Source organism: Phyllopteryx taeniolatus, chromosome 8 (assembly GCF_024500385.1).
Source record: "Phyllopteryx taeniolatus isolate TA_2022b chromosome 8, UOR_Ptae_1.2, whole genome shotgun sequence".
Taxonomy (NCBI): Eukaryota; Metazoa; Chordata; class Actinopteri; order Syngnathiformes; family Syngnathidae; genus Phyllopteryx; species Phyllopteryx taeniolatus.
The window spans coordinates 21,403,624-21,423,108 of NC_084509.1; the positions used below are offsets into that span (position 1 = coordinate 21,403,624).

A 19,485-nucleotide genomic window follows, 5' to 3' on the forward strand; every position below is an offset into this window, starting at 1 on the left:
AACATCAATCTGCGATAAGGTAGATATAGTAAGTAATTCAAGTATTGAAAACATTTCAAGTCATTCTGTTTAGCTGTTGCACTAGTCCAAACTACAGCTAGTGCAATTCTATTTTTAAAATACTACCCAGCATAAGTCAGAATTGATCATTGTTGTATCTGTAAAGGGATAATTTTTGATACAGCTCTATAAATGGATGTTTTTTGAGTGCAAATGTACCTTGAAGAGACTAGTGAAGACGATTAACTATCAATTACTGTATTTCACCTGAAATGATAAAACTGCATTCTGAAGATTGCACTGAACACAACTTGTGACTTCAACACAAAACCCCCACAGCAAAATGCTTCAAACCTTTATTTGCTCCCAAAAAATGCATAGTAGTTTGTTAAATACTAATTTTACCTTGTAATTTTAAGTTTTACTTGAAGTATTTGAGGTACAATATCATTACGCCAAAATGTTTGCTTTAACGTCACATAAATACAATGAATGCATCATGGTCAAGAGACAGACGTCTCACATTTACACCTAAGGGCATCGTGACATCAAATGTAGCCAGTTAGGCATCATTTCAGTCTTATGCCTTGCACTTTAAAGTCAAATCAATGTCATGAACATACTTATTGACCCTGAAGGAGTTTTATCATTTGTACACCCTATACAATACTACAGAGTTGTTATAAAACAGTTTTTATGACACTTGAATTGAGATGCATACTACGCATTGTAAAGAAGTGCAATGTACCAAATCAACACACGGGTATGATGTTAGCATTAAAAGCCCATCATCTGGCACATTTAATTTACATACATTTTAACAAATGATTCTTGGCCTGAAGTATTCCAGGTGACTGAATTCCCAGATTTCTGGAATAGAAAGTTGAGGCAAACTGGAGTCATTGTAACAATTGTACTTCAAAAGTGATTACTGGTGTACAGTATTTAAATAGGCATAAACTTAGGCTAGTGTATGAAAAATTCAATATTACAACTTTATGTACCTATAAAATACATCTAACTGAAATGTAAACTGTGTCTGGTGTTTCAATGACCTTATTTATTTATTTACAATAGGCTTAAATTGTGAGGCTATTAATATTTTTGGCAGCTCTGAGAGCAGATTTCATGGAAGTTTCTATCCAGCCATGAGGTAAGGCGGTGTGTTCCCCTGCAAAGTGCACACGTCCCTCACTCTGGAATAGTTCTGTGGCATAAAGGCCCTGGTAGGGTGTGAACAGGGCAAAGGCTCCCAGGCTGTAGGGGTCCAAGCCCCACTTCTTCACCAGTCCGCCAGTAGATAGAGACCTGATATCATCTCCATGGATCTTTACCAAGTCGTCCAGGACCACAGCCATCAGCTCTTCTTCGCTCAAACCTTGAAAGAGGGTGGAATCATCAGAGCAAGTGTAAGATGCGAGCAGGACTCCTGCGTCTGTTCCGGGGAAACTGTGGCTGGGGTAATAAATAAAGCGAGACGGTCGGTCTGTGATGCTCTTCCCTCCCCTGATACCCTCTTTTTCCCAAAAGCGCTCTCTAAAGCTCAGAATCACTTTGGTGGAGCTTGCGTAGTGAACTGAACGCAGGGCTTCCATTTTGTCCCCAGAAAGCGGTGGCTGGAAGTCAATGAAGAGGGTAGACTTGGCTGTGGCTGTAACCAGGGCATGGTCTACCGTCAGGTTGGTCAGGGAACTCGGAGTACGCCGGTCCTGGTATGTCACTGTCACATTTCTGCCTCCTGATTGGTCGATGAGTTTGACTTTGGAGTTGAGAAGGGTTGTGGCATTTAATGTCCCGTAGAGAGCCGTTGTTAGGTGGTCAAAGCCATCGGTCACTTCAAAGTACCTGGAAAAGCATCCAGAGTAACACAAATGATTTGCAACGTCCTGCTGAATACCATCATTTGTTTCTATATCGCAACACATTTCCTACAGTGGATATAAAAAGTCTACACACTCCTGTTCAAATGCCAGGTTTTTGTGAGATTGAAAAAAAGGACACTATGACAAATCATATCAAAACGTTTTCCACCATTAATGTGACCTGTAACCTGTACATCTCAAAATGTTTTGAAATGATTTATCTTAACTCTCTCTCTCTTTTTTTTTTTAAACCACATAAACCTGGCATTTGAACAGGGGCTTGTCGACTTTTTACGTCCACTTGCATGAAATGTGGCAGATGTTGCTCAAATGATAAATTTAATTATTCCGAATCTGCAACTTTGTCTTTGGTTTTGTGTGTGTGTGTGTGTGTGTGTGTGTGTGTGTGTGTGCATGCGTGACAGACAAACTAAACCACTAAAAAGCACTCCTTACAAACTTTTGCAATGTTTGTAAACATTCGGTGCCAAGGTACGGCGCCAAGATACTTGCAGGTGGCAGAAAGTGATTGACTACCACTAACTCAAACAGAAAACGATCGAATTATAATGATGATATACAGTAAATATAGCAGTATATTTTACTGCATGTTTAAAATATAAAACATATACATAAAATATTACTCATCGTATATTAAATATGTTCTTACTCAGTGTTGTCATTGATGTCGAACTGAACGTACAACATCTCTAGCATGGATGTGTAAAAGAGGCTGTTTTCATTCAGGATGGCTCCAATCATCTGCAACGCACCACGACTCAGATTGCCCTCTTTCACCAAGTATTCCTATTGACAAACAATAATAATCATAATAATAATCATTTAATTCTTTCTGTCTTTGGTCAGAGTCAACCTTGACTAGCCTCGTCAACCAATACAGTACATATTCCTTACTTTGACTGTGTAGGAATCATATTTGTCCAACATTGCACCGCAACCACTTGTCTGAAGATCATCTCTCACCTGCACATTGGTTTCAACATTTAGTGCATAAACACTCATTCTCATCACAATGTGACGATGTAAAAAATGAGTAAAAATGCTATAATTGAAAGTACACTATTATAGCAGGATGTGTGAGTGTTCATAGTTGGCTGTTTTAATGTGTCAGCCCTGTGATGGACTGGTGACCTACAGTCACTCTTAATCAGGTTGGGGAGGCTCCAGCTACACTAACACCCTGCAGAGGATACGCTCCACAGAAAATCGAGAGATGGAATGATTCCAATTGAGCATGGAATGTCTACAAACCTTCCACAGAGTTTCACTGAAGAGCTGCGCAGCTGACTTCCCCCTCTCTCCCTCATCCAGTGTGTAGTTAAGCACATCATGGTTGTTCACCACTGCAAAGTTTTTATGAAGGTTTCCATTTAGCAAAAAGTAGGTGTTCATGTCATTTTGGATAAAATGGTTCAAGGGAATTTCTAATTTGGAGGCAAAGGAGAGCAGGATCCTGTGGAAAATACAGCATGTTATTACAAAAAAAAATAGGATGCAATGTAAATATATACCTGAACAGAAATTACATTTTATTAAATGCATGCAGGAGACACAGGCAAATAATGTCACTTGATTTCAAGTCCAACAATAATTATTTTAACCTAGTGTGTTTGTTGAGTGCAAAGCAGCTCGTGTTTTTTCTTCCCCCCCCACAATCAAATTGATAATGCTGTGCAAATACTGTACATATTTAATGATAGGATCCAACTGCCTCAAATCATCCTTTCACCCATTGGCGGTACTGATTGTCCTGATAATATAAAGATGATAAAATAAAGATGATTCTGATAAGGAGCCTCACACTTTGAAATTTGAGTCATTAGCCATATTGTGGGGAGAACATGCCGACTGAACAAAAAAGGGCCTGAGAATCTGTGCTGTTGCCTCACATCATTGAGCTACAGTACAGCAAATTTGGGACATAGGTGACAGAGAGCTTCAAATGTGTTCCTTGTTTTCAGCTGTACTTAAAACAATAAAGTCCCAGTGTCTGGGAAGTTTCAATCAGCAATTTATAATGAGCTACAAAGAGGTAATAATAATATTAATGGCAACATAATTTCAAGCAAATGCTGAATACCTGTAATGTCGATGTCAACTGAGTGTATAGGACCAGAAACCCCCATGCAGAAAGCTAAAATAGTGTCAAGAGTCACTGGACTCACTTATGAAAGCTGGGGATCCGCATGGCGCCCACCTCTGCATACCAGCCTTCCCTTGTGTTCCTGAAGGTCTCAATGCGTCCTCCAATACGATGACTGGCTTCTATGATGGTCACCTTGTTGTGTATCAGATCACATTATCAGTTTTCTCACGTTTTCATGACGCACGAGAGCTTTTAGACAAAACGGAGCGGAGTCACTTCACCTTATGGCCGGCATCTTCCAAAAACCTGGCTGCGGTGAGTCCAGCGACGCCACCCCCAATAATTGCTACGTGTTGAGGTTTCTTTGTGGTAGGGAGTCCTTTATCCACAATATCTAGAAGCTCACTGTAGTCGGTGTCTTGAAGGCATTCATACAGGGGGTCTCCAGTGATCCCGCTCACTACAAACACCACAACCCCCACTAGAACTAAAGGAACTGGAAGAGGCGAAGAACATTTTAAATAACGCAGTGATAAATGCAGGCACAAAAATAAAAGCACTTAAAATATATATATATATATATATATATATATATATATATATATATAAAATGACTGTACTGTACTGTACTATTTATTCATGATAAAATCCATCTTAAGCGATGTATTTTTCCATTATTAAGCAGCTTAATACTTACACAGTTTGCACAGTGACATGTGAGTGATCATCTTGACAAAAGAACTCCATAGTCTGGACTTTCCTGTTGTGTGGATACTGTCAGAGGAAAATGAAGCCTATAGAGACAAGCATATCATTAGTTTAGAGGTAATGAATACATGTTAAATGATGTTAATTTCAAAAGTTGTCCTTGAAATTCAGACACACAAACCAAACTTGGTATCAAGACAAATGAGCCTTCAGATTTGCCTTTTACTTACCTTCAACAAAGGTAAAGTCTCACAAGTCATCTGCCTATTCATGACGGAGGAAGGTGCAAGTGTCCCTGCTGAGCTAAACTCTTAACGCAATCGTGCTGTCAACGAAAGCGCGCTGGAAATCCTGGACGTTTGGAATGTATGAATTCGCGTATATTAATGACGGACCTTTTGGCTCCGAAGGTCTTCCAGAAAAATGTTCCCACACCAGCTCAAGAGTCAACCACACTGAACAAATAAGATTAGGGAGGTTATACTAGTCAGCACAGCCCATTTCCTCCATCTTCACTCATTTTAATACCCGAAATTGCTCATTTGGTATTATTTAAAAGTACTCCATACCGGCAGGTCAAACAGCAGTACTTAGCGCACATACATTCCAATAACAATACACTACAAGCTGTCTTTAATTCAATATTAAATTTTTGATTTATTTTCGCAGTGACCCTTATGTTTAGAATTAATATAAGTATTGTGAGGCAAAAATATTTCAATCCTACTTATACATGCTGTGTGATTTAAAGAGCATGAACATACCTTGTACGATACAACAAATACAATTGAAAGCATGAAAAAAGTTGGATTTTTCTTCGTCTGCTCTTTTCTACCCAACAAAGAGAAGTGCTGAATTTTACGGACCTGGATTCCTTGTTTGCTGGTGCAGCAGAAAATCCAAAGAGGCACTTGCAGTATATTTCATGCTTATGTTGGTGTCTGGTGTGGATGGCAACAGGTTATGAAACTAGCTTGCAATGTAAGGTGGATCCAGTGCTGAACACAGCATTGTTTGAGGTCAAAGGCAGATTTTTATTTTACAATTTTGTCAGTAAATGAAGTACACATTACAGTTGGCTAATACTTTGTTAATGTATAATGTGCATGTTTTAAACTGACTTTCTAAAATTGACTTTGATAATCTCCATAGGATGGCCGCAGTAAAAATCTGATTATTAGATAATAGTATGTATTATTATGGGGGTAGGACATTTGAGAGGCCCAGAAACATTTAAACGTTAGTTCACAGCACAGGCATCAAACTCAAGGTCCGGCGGCCAGATCCGGCCTGCCACATCATTTTATGTGGCCCGTGAAAAAAATAATAATCATGTGCATCAATTTCCATTACTCTAAAATCTGGATCAAAATTTCAAATTGTCATATGTAATAAATGTTAAAATATTGCCAGCAATTTTTGTTACCAAGTATCCCTTTTTTTAAAAAAATACATTAACTGAACAACCTATTATCCTTGACTTCTGATTTGAAAATTGGTTGGTAATTTTTTTTAAATATATGTAATAATATGAGGCGATTTACCATTTATTCCGAGATTGGGGGTCATGCTGCCATCTGGCGAGAGCATGTCCATTACACCTCCCACATGCCAAAAACATGCATGGTAGGTTTATTGAAGATTCTAAATTTGGCACAAGCACAAGCCAGTACAAGTTTGCACTGGCTTGTGCCCCCCATAGGGCTGCACTAAGTTGGACTGATGCAAAGTGGAAAAGTGTTCTGTGGTCTGACAAGTCCACATTTCAAATTGTTTTTGGAAATTGTGGACGTCGTGTCCTCCGGGCCAAAGAGGAAAAGAACCATCCGGACTGTTATGGACGCAGAGTTCAAAAGCCAGCATCTGTGACGGTATGGGGCTGTGTTAGTGCCAATGACATGGGTAACTTATACATCTGTGAAGGCACCATTAATGCTGAAAGGTACATGCAGGTTTTGGAGAAACATATGCTGCCATCCAAGCAACGTCTTTTTCATGGACGCCCCTGCTTATTTCAGCAAGACAATGCCAAACCACATTCTGCACGTGTTACAACAGCGTGGCTTCGTAGTAAAAGAGTTCGGGTACTAGACTGGCCTGCCTGCAGTCCAGACCTGTCTCCCATTGAAAATGTGTGGCGCATTATGAAGCGTAAAATACAACAACGGAGACCCCGGACTGTTGAACAGCTGAAGCTGTACATCAAGCAAGAATGGGAAAGAAGTCCACCTGCAAAGCTTCAACAATTAGTGTCCTCAGTTCCCAAACGTTTATTGAATGTTGTTAAAAGAAAAGGTGATGTAACACAGTGGTAAACATGACCCTGTCCCAACTTTTTTGGAACGTGTTGCAGCCATAAAATTCTAAGTTAATGATTATTTGCTAAAAACAATAAAGTTTATCAGTTTGAACATTAAATATCTTTTCTTTGTAGTGTAGTCATTTAACTATACGTTGAACATGATTTGCAAATCATTGTATACTGTTTTTATTGATGTTTAACACAACGTCCCAACTTCATTGGAATTGGGGTTGTAGGTAATTTTATATCCCGATAATCAGGGGCAGTTTCTGATATGGCGGCCAAGGTGGCATTGTCTCGGGGGTGAAACTCCACTTTATCTATAAAATAAATATCTTATATAGACCATACAATTAAATTAATAAATGATTGCTTTAAAAAAACATCCAGTGGCCAAATACTGGATACCATTCAAAATATCTAGTAGTACAACCACTTTCAAGGAATGTGCAAAGAATTAAAATAAATATAACACAGTATTTTAAGTAACAATCAAGTATGCCTACCATTTATTCAGTGAAAGTATTTCTAAGCGGAGGAAAAGAAATTACAGGATTCCCTTCGTAGCGACAAAGTAAATCTAACGATGTAAAAGACAATTAGGTGTTTTATAACGTATATATATGATATACTGTATAGCGTTATGTCGCACCGCTCTCCAAGGAACGACAGTATGGTGAAGTGTGTTGCCCCTTGCCGAGCTTAATTAAGGCAAAATTAATACTTTGCTGGGATCTTGTGGCATTTATAGCCAATCATAAACCAATCATTTAACTTCATAAAAATATATTTAATATTTCAAATAGTGTTATTTATCAAGACTACAACTATAAAAGAAACACCGCACTCCACTGTACTGGGGAATATTGGACTATTGAGTGAAGCCACGAGGGGCGGGTCCCCTTGACAATGACGTCACGCTACCGGAAGTAAACCGCTCACGGGACCTCTCGTTGGTGGAAAGCTTGAAATGGCTTGGATGTTATTGTTGCTCTATTTTAACTATGGTAAGCATGCTCTAAGGTAAAATAATTTTCTGTCATTATGAGCCATTCAACAAGGAAACCATATAATTAATACTGTAATATCTTTCTACCCCGACAGTGTCGTCATTTTGTTTCTTCGTCAAGGTGAAATGAGCAGCTGTGTAAACCTTACATTTAGAAACCTGTAACACGGATACATAACGGTTTTCAAATGTAACATACAGCGTGACACGTTTGCACAAACGGGGGGGGGGGGAAACAGCTGCGACGACGACTCACCTTTCAATATTAAAACGTTAAAGATGAGCACAACTGGTTCTCAACTACTACTAAGCAATCAAGCAGCTATCTTCAACATGCAATCGCTTTGCCAACGGCGGTTTAAAAAAAAAAAAATCCGAATGAATTAGAGCAGCTAAATAGCCAAATACAGTAAATACCGTGGAACTACGGAAACTGGAGGTTTGTGAATACTCCTTTGGACATTCTGTATGTCCAAAGGAGTATTAGGGCCACACAGAAAGAAAAAAAAAATACACCACGAGAACGTTAGGTTTACTTTAGTAAGACTTACCGAGAGAAAAAAAAAAAAAAAAAAGTCCCACTTTTTATTCAAAAAGATAAGACTGTATTCTTCTTGTATAAGATTATGATTTTTATCTGGTAGCATTTTTGTGTATGACCCTCATACCCGCAAGTACATGCTTTAAACCAAGCTCTAATATTAGGTACTTAAGGAGAACGTAGCTCACAGTCTAGCTAGTTTTCTAGCTTTTAATGTACTTAACTCAGTCTCTAAATTGTTTTCTAGGTCTGATGCATGTGTGACAAGCACAGCTCAGTGTCATGGCAGAGGTGCTGGGACAGAGGTGTTTATTGGGCCTTGGTGTACTGTTGGCTTGGCTTGTTCTTTTCCATCTGCTTGTTAATATTTGGCTGCTGTGCGTGTTCACCAGCCTATTGGTGGTACTTGGCGGCTGGCTGGGCTCACAGGCCATCTTGGAATCCAACAGTGTGATTCACCTGGAAAGGTTTGTCACTTTGGAACAGGTAAATCATCACTCATACACTCAAAATAAGTAAGCATTATGGTGTACAGGTTCACATTTACTAGTCACACAATTTGGTTCACCTCGCAATCATTTAAAAATGGCCACAATATATCCCACTGGCCCTCTTCTGGATTTTCTCAGTCATTGATTCCAGTAGAAGTAAATGAAAGCACAATTCATAGTATACATTATAAGGATGTTGTTAAATTACATATCATTGACAGTGTTGTCAGCTTAACCATGAATAAATGTCATAAAATAGTCAAACCTGAAAAAACACAATCTTTGCTAAATTTCCTTTGTAACATCTCAGTAAATAATGCATTCATCTTCTTGGCAAAATTCAGGTGTATGCAGTCATATACAATATACCGTATTTTCACGACCATAAGGTGCACTTAAAAGTCTTAAATTTTCTCCAAAATGGACGTGTCGCGTTATAATGCGCCGCGCCTTATGTGTGCACCGAGTTCCAAAATCTGTAAATCTGTTAATGAGCGCTCCGCTTGACTGACTGGGAGCATTTCCTGCCGACATGCTGCTTGAGGACACCATGCGGACGTAAAGGGGGAACGGTGAGCGTGAAGGAGGACGCTAAAGGCACGCCCCCAGTAGGTATATAGCGCCGGTATGTGCGTTGTGCAAAACAACATCGGTTTGGCTAAGAACCCCCGAAAATGGCACCTATGAAGAGACACTCTTGCGAAGCACATTTTAAACTGCAAGCTATTAGTTACGCGGAGGAACATTGGAATCGAGCAGCCGCGAGAAAATTAAAGATCAACAAATCCATGGTTCGCAAGTGGAGGAAACAGGAAAACGAGCTTCGCCAAGTCAAGAAGACGAAGCTGAGTTTCCGCGGAAACAAGGCGAGGTGGCCCGAGTTGGAAGACCAACTCGAGCAATGGATTAATGATCAAAGAACAGCTGGGAGAAGCGTCTCTACAGTCACCATTCGACTGAGGGCAATAACGCTTGCAGAAGAAATGAAAATCGAACATTTTCAAGGAGGTCCGTCTTGGTGCTTTCGTTTTATGAAACGGCGCCATCTATCCATCCGGGCAAGGACTACCGTGGCGCAGCAACTTCGGCGGATTACATGGAAAAGCTGGCCATCTTCCGCTGCTACTGCAGTAAAAAGATTGCCGACAATTACATCCAGCCCAACCACATCACCAACATGAACGAGGCGGCGCTCACTTTCGACATCCCGGTGAACCACACTGTAGAGGAGAAGGGCACCACCATGGTAGCGATATGCACAATGGGGCACGAGAAGTCGGCTTTTACTGTTGTGCTTGGTTGCCATGGTAATGGACATAAACTGCCACCTATGGTGATTTTTAAGAGGAAGACACTGCCTAAAGAAAAGTTTCCAGCCGAAGTCATCGTTAAGGCCAATCAAAAGGGTGTACGTAGAGTGGCGGAGTGAGGTGTACGTAAAGAGACTGGATGTCTTTTTCCACGCGTCACCGTCCCTGTTGATCTGTGACTCCTTGCGTGCCCATCTCACAGCCGCTGTGAAAAACCAAGTGCAACTAAGACTGGGAGACAATGCCAAGCGAGTTACGCCACCATATGTGAATGGATTGTGGATGCTTGGGCTAAGGTATCTGCTTTGACTGTTGTCCGAGCTTTCGCGAAAGCCGGCATCATTGCTGAACAGCCCCCCGGCAACGAGACTGACTCCGACAATGACGAGAGGGAACCCGGCGTGTTTGTTGGAGAACTTGCCCAGCTGTTCATTTCGGATACAAAAGATGAGGACTTTGATGGATTTGTGGATGAGGATTGATCAAAAAATAACGTGAGTACATTGTTAAATACAACCTCTACAACTGAACTCAGTTTTGCTCCCGCTGCCTTTTTAAAAACATTTTTTTAGCGTGCATGCATGCTATGTTTTAAGCTAGCGTTTGTTTTACCATGCCTGCGCCCAATAATACGGTGCACCTTTATGTGTTAAATACAGAAATAGACCCCGTAACTTTTAATACGGTGCGCCTTATGGTCGTGAAAATACGGTACCTAGTTTCATGAGATTTATGATGAATTTGCCTAGATAGGATCTCTGTACAATATAAACTTGTATTTGTAGGTTGTTGTAGTGGAGAACTGTACTGCATCATAATGCACTTCCCAATATGTATACTGTAGCTAAACAAGATAAAACATTAGAAACTCCTATCAGGATGATACAGTGCAGTTGTACCGTACAACAATAAACACCTCCACTACAATTACATCTTGTTTTCCTCCACAGTATCAATATCATTACCATCATTATTAACATCATTATCTTCCCCATTATCATTAATAACTATTAAGGCATTGCTTTGATATACTGTACTTTAACTCACATCTTGCATCCCATTAAATTGTGGAATGTTACCTACATAAAAAGTCTACACACCTGTGTTCAAATGCCAGGTTTTTGAGATGGGAAAAAAATTAGACCAAGATAAACCATTACAACACCTTACCCACTTTTAATGTGACCAATGACATTTACAACTCAAATGAAAAATGTAATCTTTTAGGGGAAATCAATAAAAAAAGTCAGTCACTCTTTTTGACTGAGTGCGAGGGCACCTTCTGTGTGCAGCCCTGTTTAGATCACCTCACAAATGTTCAGTTGGTTTCAGGTCTGTCCTATGGCTGTTGTTCCACAACCTTAATTTTCTTCTGGTTAAACCATTCTTTTGTTGATTTGGATGTGTGCTTTGGGTCATTGTAATGCTGAAAGTTCATCTTCAGCTGTCTAGCTGAAGTCTGAAGGTTTTGTGCTAACACTGACCAGTATTATGTGGAATTGTGGCTAAAAGTTAAACCTTGGTTTCATTGGAGCATAACACATTTTCCCATATGTGTTTGGGAGATTTTAAGTGTCTGGGAGATTTCAAGTGTCTTTTTTTCCTTTAAATAAAAGGCTTATGTTTTGCCACCAAACATAAAATATAAAGAAAACTGGAGATTGTTGTCACATGTACTAAAATGCCTGCTGCTGCCCTCATGGCAGCCTCCCTAACCACTTTTCTCGTTTTTTCATCAACTTTAGAGAGACTTCCAGGTGATGTTTCTGTTGTGCCATACTTTCTCCACTTGATGATGATGAGGCCAACTTACAGATAAACACCTGGTACTCGTTGCAGTTGAATACATACCCACTATTTGATTAACTACTCACAGCAGTATTCATGATTTTGTGATTGATTGGACCAGAATCCACAAGGCAGGTTACAAACTGGGACACACTGTCATCTATCTTGACAGAACGCACGCATACACCAACAATAAACGACAATCTAATCAAACAAGACGTTTTATTGTTGTTACTGTTTTGCTCCATGAAGTTGGGGTTTTTTGCACCCAAACACCTGCGTCTTGCTGCCTTGCCGGCCGAGCTGGGTGATGTGCTCCCTGCACTGGCACCATGTTGCGGCTGCTGCTAGCCTGGCCAAGGAGGGGTGTCAGTTCCCGGTGGCGTGGAGGCGGACACGTGGAGCGCTGGTGACCGGGGCTCAGAGCTGTTGGTCATCGGGGGTTTGGTCCATTGATTGATCCTGACCCGTTTGATTGCTGGGTGGTGCTCCCCTGGGTGGATCTGCGCACTGGCAGAGGCGGCTTGCTGTAGTCCCCTTTGCTTTTAAACATGCGGTGATCCAAACCTCTTTTTAACAAATCCAACCTTGATCCTTCAGATTTTAATAATCTTAGACCGATTTCAAAATGTACATTTGTATCAAAGATTTAGAGAAGGTGGTTTCTACACAGCTTTTAAATTTGTCTCTTAACAGCCTCTTTGAGAAATTTCAATCTGGTTTTAGAGCTGGTCATAGCACTGAGCCGCCCACCTCCAAATAACTCATGACCTGTTTTTTACAGCAGATAGTGGGGAGGGCTCTATTCTTGTTCTACTGGATCTCAGTGAAGCCTTCGACACAGTCGAGCACACTATTTTAATCGATCGGCTGAGTGGGTATTAGGGATACTGCACTAAATTGGTTTTATTCTTATTTTTAGAGGGAATATTTGCAATCACCCTAGGTAACTGCTTCTCTACCCTTACCTGCGGTGTACCGCAAGGTTCAGTTGTAGGCCCAATTTTATTCTCAATCTATATCAGAATCAGAATCATCTTTATTTGCCAAGTATCGTATTTTCACGACCATAAGGCGCGCCGTATTAAAAAGCGCACCGTATTAAAAGGCGCTGTCTCAGTTACGGGGTCTATTTCTGTATTTAACACATACATAAGGCGCACCGTACAATTGGGCGCAGGTATGGTAAAACATACGGTCGCATGCATGCATGCTAAAACAATGTTTTTAAAAAGTCAGCGGGAGCAAAACTGAGTTCGGTTATTGAAGTATTTAACAATGTACTCACGTTATTTTTTGATCAATCCTCATCCACAAATCCATCAAAGTCCTCATCTTTTGTATCCGAAATGAACAGCTGGGCAAGTTCTCCAACAAACAAGCCGGGTTCCCACTCGTCATTGTCGGAGTCAGTCTCGTTGCCGGGAGGCTGTTCAGCAATGATGCCGGCTTTCACGAAAGCTCGGACAACAGTCAAAGCAGATACCTTAGCCCAAGCATCCACAACCCATTCACATATGGTGGCGTAACTCGCCCGGGGTTGCCTCCTAGTCTGAGTAAAGCTGTGTTCGCCATCTGTCATCCATGGCTCCCACGCCGCTCGCAACTTCACTTTGAACGCCCTGTTTACACGGATGTCCAACGGTTGGAGTTCCTTCGTCAAGCCTCCTGGAATGATGGCAAGCTCAGAGTTATTGCACTCAGTCGAATGGTGACTGTAGAGACGCTTCTCCCGGCTGTTCTTTGCTCATTAATCCATTGCTCGAGTTGGTCTTCCAACGCCTTGTTTCTGCGTTTTGTTTTTCTTTTTTTTCCGCGGAAACTCAGCTTCGTCTTCTTGACTTGGCGAAGCTCATTTTCGTGCTTCCTCCACTTGCGAACCATGGATTCGTTGATCTTGAATTCTTTCGCGGCTGCGGCTACTCGATTCCCATGTTCCTCTGCGTAACAAATAGCTTGCCGTTTAAACTGTGCTTCGTAAACGTGTCTCTTCGTAGGTGCCATTTTCGGGGGTCCTTAGCCAAACCAATTCACGTACCGGAACTATATACCTACAGGGGGCGTGTCTTTAGCATCCCCTATCACGCGCACCCTTCCCCCTTTACGTCCGCATGCTGTACTCAGTCACGTCCGCCTTCCTCTATATAAGCAGTGTGCCGGCAGAAAATGCTCCCAGTTAGTCAAGTGGAGCGCTCATTAAAGTCACACAACAACATTTACAGATTTTGGAACTCGGTGCGCACTATAAGACGCCCCGTCCATTTTGGAGAAAATTTAAGACTTTTAAGTGCGCCTTATGGTCGTGAAAATACAGTATGTCAAAAACACACAAGGAATTTGTCTCCGGTAGTTGGAGCTGCTCTAGTACAAAAATTGACAGACATTTTGACAAAAAATACTTTTGAGACATAAAAACACACCACGGAGAGTCACTGGGCAATGGAAGGTTACCGGTAATGTGGTAATGCTGCTACAATTACAGTTGTGCAAATGATACAGAGTCCTCTAGCAATTTACAGGCAAGAGGGAAGAAGCTGTTGGAATGTCTGCTTGTTTTAGTTTGCATTGTTCGATAGCACCTACCTGAGGGAAAGAGCTTTAAGAGGTGGTGACCAGGATATGGAGGGTCGAAGAGGGTGGGTAGGGGGCCACCGACGATTTTTCCGGCAGTCCTGATTGTTCGTTGCAGTCGGAGTTTGTCCTTTTTTGTGGCAGCACCAAACCAGACTTTGATGGATTTACACAGGACTGAGTCGATGACTGCTGTGTAGAACTGTCTCAACAGTTCCTGTGGCAGGCCGTGCTTCCTTAGAAAAGCAGCAGGATATACATCCCCTGCTCTGCCTTTTTGAGGATGGAGTCGATGTTGGTCTCCCACTTCAGGTCCTGAGGGACTGTAATTCCCAGTAACCTGAAGGTCTCAACGGGTGACACAGGGAGGTTGGACAGCGTGAGGCAAAAGATTCTTCCTGAAGTCCACGATCATCTCTACAGTCTTGTGTGTTCAATTCCAGGTTGTGTCGGCCGCACCAAAGCTCCAGCAGTTTCACTTCCTGTTGATAATTGAGTGGCATAACTTGTCCTTTCGCTGCTATGCAAAGGACATACAGAGATACCTTCCCCTGAGACTAGTGGACCGGAGAAGCCTCGCTGCTGTTAATGAATGCCCCTCTGTCATCAGTTTCTGTATGATGCAAAACTTCCTCCAACTTAAAAACTCCAAATTCGAAATAATTCTATTCAACTCACAAAATACCACTGACATGATCAAATTCAGCCATGGTTCCTTCTCCGACAGCCAGAAACTTGAGTCATTTTTGATTCAGATTTCACTTTCACAAATCATCTCAATAAAGTAATCCAGTTATCTTTTACCTTATGTACCATAGCCAGGATAAAATCAATATGGATAAAATCAATACTTACCAGACCTGACCTTGAACGTCTGAGTCACACCTTGATTTTCTCCCGGTTAGATTACTGCAAATCGCTCCTCTCCAGCATTACCCAAAAATCCCTCTCTTGCCTCCAGCTGGTTCAGAATGCAGCAGCTAGGCTTCTCACTGATTCAAATAGATGGCACCACATTTCTCCAATTTTACCATCACTTCATTGGCTTCCAGTCTGTTTTAGAATTGACTTTAAGATTTTACTGATCACTTTTAAAGCACGAATGGGCCTGGCTCCGAGCTACATAACTGAACCTTTAACTACATATGAGCCAGCACGTTGAGGGCCTTCCGGTTGTTCCAAAGTCAAGGCTTAAAACTAATGGCGATCTACCATTTTTCATCAGGGCGTCTCGACTTTGGAACGACCTGCCTGTGGAGCTGAGACACGCAAAATCAGTGGCATCTTTTAAATCACACTCACACTTTATTAGACTGGCTTTTACGTGATGACAAATGATTGATAGATAGATATTTGTAGAAGCGGGTGCCATTCAATTTCAACATAACCGCTGGCCTGCTCATGGTGTTCATCTCTCGCGCACACTTTACACTTTATATACACCCAAAAGTGGGTTGCTTCAAACAAAAGGTGCTCTGTCCTGAGTCGTTTAACACATGTAGATGTAAATACCATGAAATAAAAGCTGGAATTCTGAACTTTTGTCTCATCTTCATCTTTTGACCTGAAACCCAAATGTCTTCAATATACCACAAAAACAAAGGAATTGACCTTGCCGTTCAAATACTTTTGGAGGCGACTGTAGGGTCACCATTATAAATATAGTTACGTATTGTTGTAAAACACCACATGTATGCCTTTTTATATACTGTATTTGCATGGCTTTGTGGCGTCTGCCCATCAAGCTGGCTCGGTTGCTCCAAACCCAGAAAAACACTTTAAGCAGTGTGTAAAAGCTTACAGTAAATTACAAAGCCATCCTGGGGCCGAACACAGCACAATTCTGCTTCCGCAATGCTTAGGAATTTCTCCCAAAAGGAATTGAAGCCATTTATTCCTCAACTCATCTGAGTTTGGCAGGTGACACAAAGTTTAATCTTTGCACAAGACGCAGCTGCATTGTCAATCAGCAGTTTTTCCCGAAATGAGTAGGCGTGTACCAACTGTGAAGTGGGCAGGTACTTGAATAATGAGTTAATTTATGATGTCACAAATGCACGGAAATCTGATCTGGTTGTTTTGCAATCCTTATGCGTTTATTGTCTTTTGCATTCAATTGACAAACCGCATAGATGTCATACTTAAATCAGGTCACAGACTCATTTTGACCGATGTTATGTGAAAAAAATGGATTCTGATGGAAGGGGAGCTTAAAGTACCGTTCTCCTGACTGATACCTTTTAGACTAATGGGAAAAATGGGATGCTGTTAAAGTTCTCTGCGGACCATGGCTTGAACTATGAGATGCGACTACAAAAATACCAGAAAAAGCATCCTAGAACATCTGAACTTTATCTGCGTTAATCAGAGGCACCTATAAATGATGGAAGGTGTGTTCTGACTCCCATTTAACACGAGTTTAAATGTGATTGATTAATACTGAACACAGCCAGAACCATGATTGGAAAAACGTGGCATTTGAAAAGGGGTGTGTAGACTATATATCCATTGTATTCTGTGCTTATATTTTGTTATCACAAAAACCTGGTATTTGAACCGGGATGTGTTGTGAGTACAGTATACAGACAGTTTGACACTGTTTATGGATTAGTTTGAGCTCAAGCATTACATACTACTCTACCTCCAATTTCACTTATCTCATTGCTCATTTTCAGATTCCTTCCTCTGTGGAGGATGACTATTACTTGGACCAAGAAATCCACAATTCAGTGAGGAAGATTATTAGGGACTTTGTTTCCTCATGGTACTCGACTGTGTCCTCTGAGACTGGCTTTGAAAAGGAGATTAAAGAAGCCATGATTTCAATGGGCATGGAGCTGAAGATGCGTGCAACGCTATTAGACAGAAAAGTACATGTTTTTTTCCAGTATAGCCAAATTTACTTGGATTATATGCAAAAATGTGCATTTTGTGCAAAGGTAGTAAACGTATATACAGTATTTCTATTTCATTTCTGTCTTTTTGACTTCCTAGATCTATTCAATGTAATCTAGTGATTTCTGTGGCAATAATATAAGAATAATATGTTGGCTATGAAATTGGAGTGTTTCATCTGTTCAACTTACTTTCATTTCCTGATTGGCTGCACTCTTAACATTGATTTCAAATGAATTGTATTTTAGCTACAATTGATTACAAACCCTAATTTTATCCCAATACCAATACATTGGGAACACATTTTCTGAGAGATTTTTTTTAGAGGCACCTTGTTTGATAAGTGGTTTTGAAAATGTATGGGTAGTTGAATTTGCCACCCACATTTATTGGCTTTTTGTGTTGTTGCAGAAACTAACCCAGAGGATCTTGGAAATGTTTGGCTGCCATCTGCAGGACTACCTTCGAGCCAAGGAGCTGGTTGCTCAGAAGCAGGTGTCTCCAACTACAAAAGTTATTAGTGAGATGGAAAAGTTGTGGCAGGCATATTCCAGAGTTACCACACCTCACTATGTTATGACCAGTGAGGCAGTGGAAGTCAATTACACAAGAGCACTGGTGGACTTATTGCTGCATGTTTTGGTGCCCCCGCCTCATTTGGAAACAGGCACTGGACGATTTGTTGTTGGAGAACTCATCACCTGCAATGTCCTCCTCCCTCTTTTTGATAAACTGTCTGACCCTGACTGGTTGAATCTTTTCATGATAGACATTTTGGGCAGTTCTAACAAACCAAATGAGATGACTGTAGAAGATACTCCAGATTTGTCATTACGACTTCTCCATGCCGAATTAGAGCTCAGTCTACCACAAGAGACCACATACGCACACCAAAACAATGCTGATGTCCGTCATCCAAAACCTCAAACAGAAAGGGAAAATTATGTGGAGATGGTCATTCCTGAACTCTCTTCGTATGATGTGGCAGACTCAGACAAGGTCTGCTGTCAACAGAATAACATCGAAGAAGAGGCTTGTCTGTCTTTAAGGAATTCTGTGAGTGGAATTAACTTAAATCCATTTGACCAAGAAAATTATTCTGACCAGGACTCTTCATTAGCTGACTACAAACGGAGTTCCATTGACTCCTTGGTCATGATAGGACAAGAGGACACTTTGTATGACGAACAAAGTGTAATTGAGCGCAGTAGTGGTAAAGACTTGGAGGGTCTTTGTTCCAATCAATTGGATGGATTCTTTCCCAGAGTCTTGGTAAATGCACAGACATTGGAGCATCCAAATGGCTCATTGGAAAGAACAACACAGAACACTCCCATAAGGAGCCTTCAGAGCATGGAGAGTGACAGTAGTTTCTCTTCAGCAGGGAACACCAATGAACTGACTGTCATAAGCCCATTGCATGGTTCTTCCCCCTTGCCTTCGTTCAGTTTTGAGCCTCTAAGTAGCCCTGATGGACCAATCATTATCCAAAATCTTCGTATCACTGGCACGATCACAGCTAAGGAGCACCGTGGCACCGGCTCTCACCCTTATACTCTTTACACCATCAAGGTAAGAACTGTACACTTTTTGGTAATCATTTATTCTTGTCACCATAAATTGTATAGATGTGAAGAAACTTATACAATCATATATTAATTATGTTTCAATTAGTTTGAAAAGTGGTGGCACGGTGCACGACTGGGTAGCACATCTGCCTCACAGTTCTGAGGACCGGGGTTCAAATCCCGGCCCCGCCTGTGTGGAGTTTGCATGTTCTCCCCCTGCCTGCGTGGGTTTTCTCCGGGTACTCCGGTTTCCTCCCACATCCCAAAAACATGCGTGGTAGGTTGATTGAAGATTCTAAATTGCCCGTAGGCATGAATGTGAGTGTGAATGGC

The 19,485-nt window shown here is 41.1% G+C and overlaps 3 protein-coding genes across 10 annotated transcripts in view; 2 read left to right on the forward strand and 1 right to left on the reverse strand.

Annotated features, from left to right (window-relative positions):
* The window catches only part of LOC133482130 (uncharacterized), a 240,958-nt gene that overhangs the window by 18,967 nt on the left and 202,506 nt on the right, over window positions 1-19,485 (forward strand). The window lies entirely within an intron of this gene.
* Window positions 92-4,758, reverse strand: il4i1 (interleukin 4 induced 1). The gene is made up of 7 exons (XM_061781832.1): window positions 4,667-4,758; window positions 4,251-4,465; window positions 4,049-4,161; window positions 3,135-3,336; window positions 2,778-2,846; window positions 2,533-2,669; window positions 92-1,845 (listed from the first exon to the last, which is right to left on the reverse strand). Exons 1-7 carry the CDS (start codon window positions 4,695-4,697, stop codon window positions 1,080-1,082), a joined length of 1,533 nt encoding a protein of 510 aa, XP_061637816.1. The 5' UTR covers window positions 4,698-4,758; the 3' UTR covers window positions 92-1,079.
* snx19b (sorting nexin 19b) overlaps window positions 7,851-19,485 on the forward strand; it is a 45,180-nt gene continuing 33,545 nt past the window's right edge. For 2 of the 8 annotated variants that reach the window (XM_061782189.1, XM_061782187.1), the window contains exons 1-4: window positions 7,851-7,986; window positions 8,777-9,015; window positions 17,365-17,559; window positions 17,996-19,156. In XM_061782189.1, the coding sequence (XP_061638173.1) occupies window positions 8,812-9,015; window positions 17,365-17,559; window positions 17,996-19,156 (1,560 nt within the window). In that variant the 5' untranslated portion in view covers window positions 7,851-7,986; window positions 8,777-8,811. Of the gene's footprint in view, window positions 7,987-8,035; window positions 8,110-8,776; window positions 9,016-17,364; window positions 17,560-17,995; window positions 19,157-19,485 lie in introns of those variants that run through there. The other 6 variants (XM_061782190.1, XM_061782191.1, XM_061782188.1 and 3 more) reach the window with 6 other exon arrangements.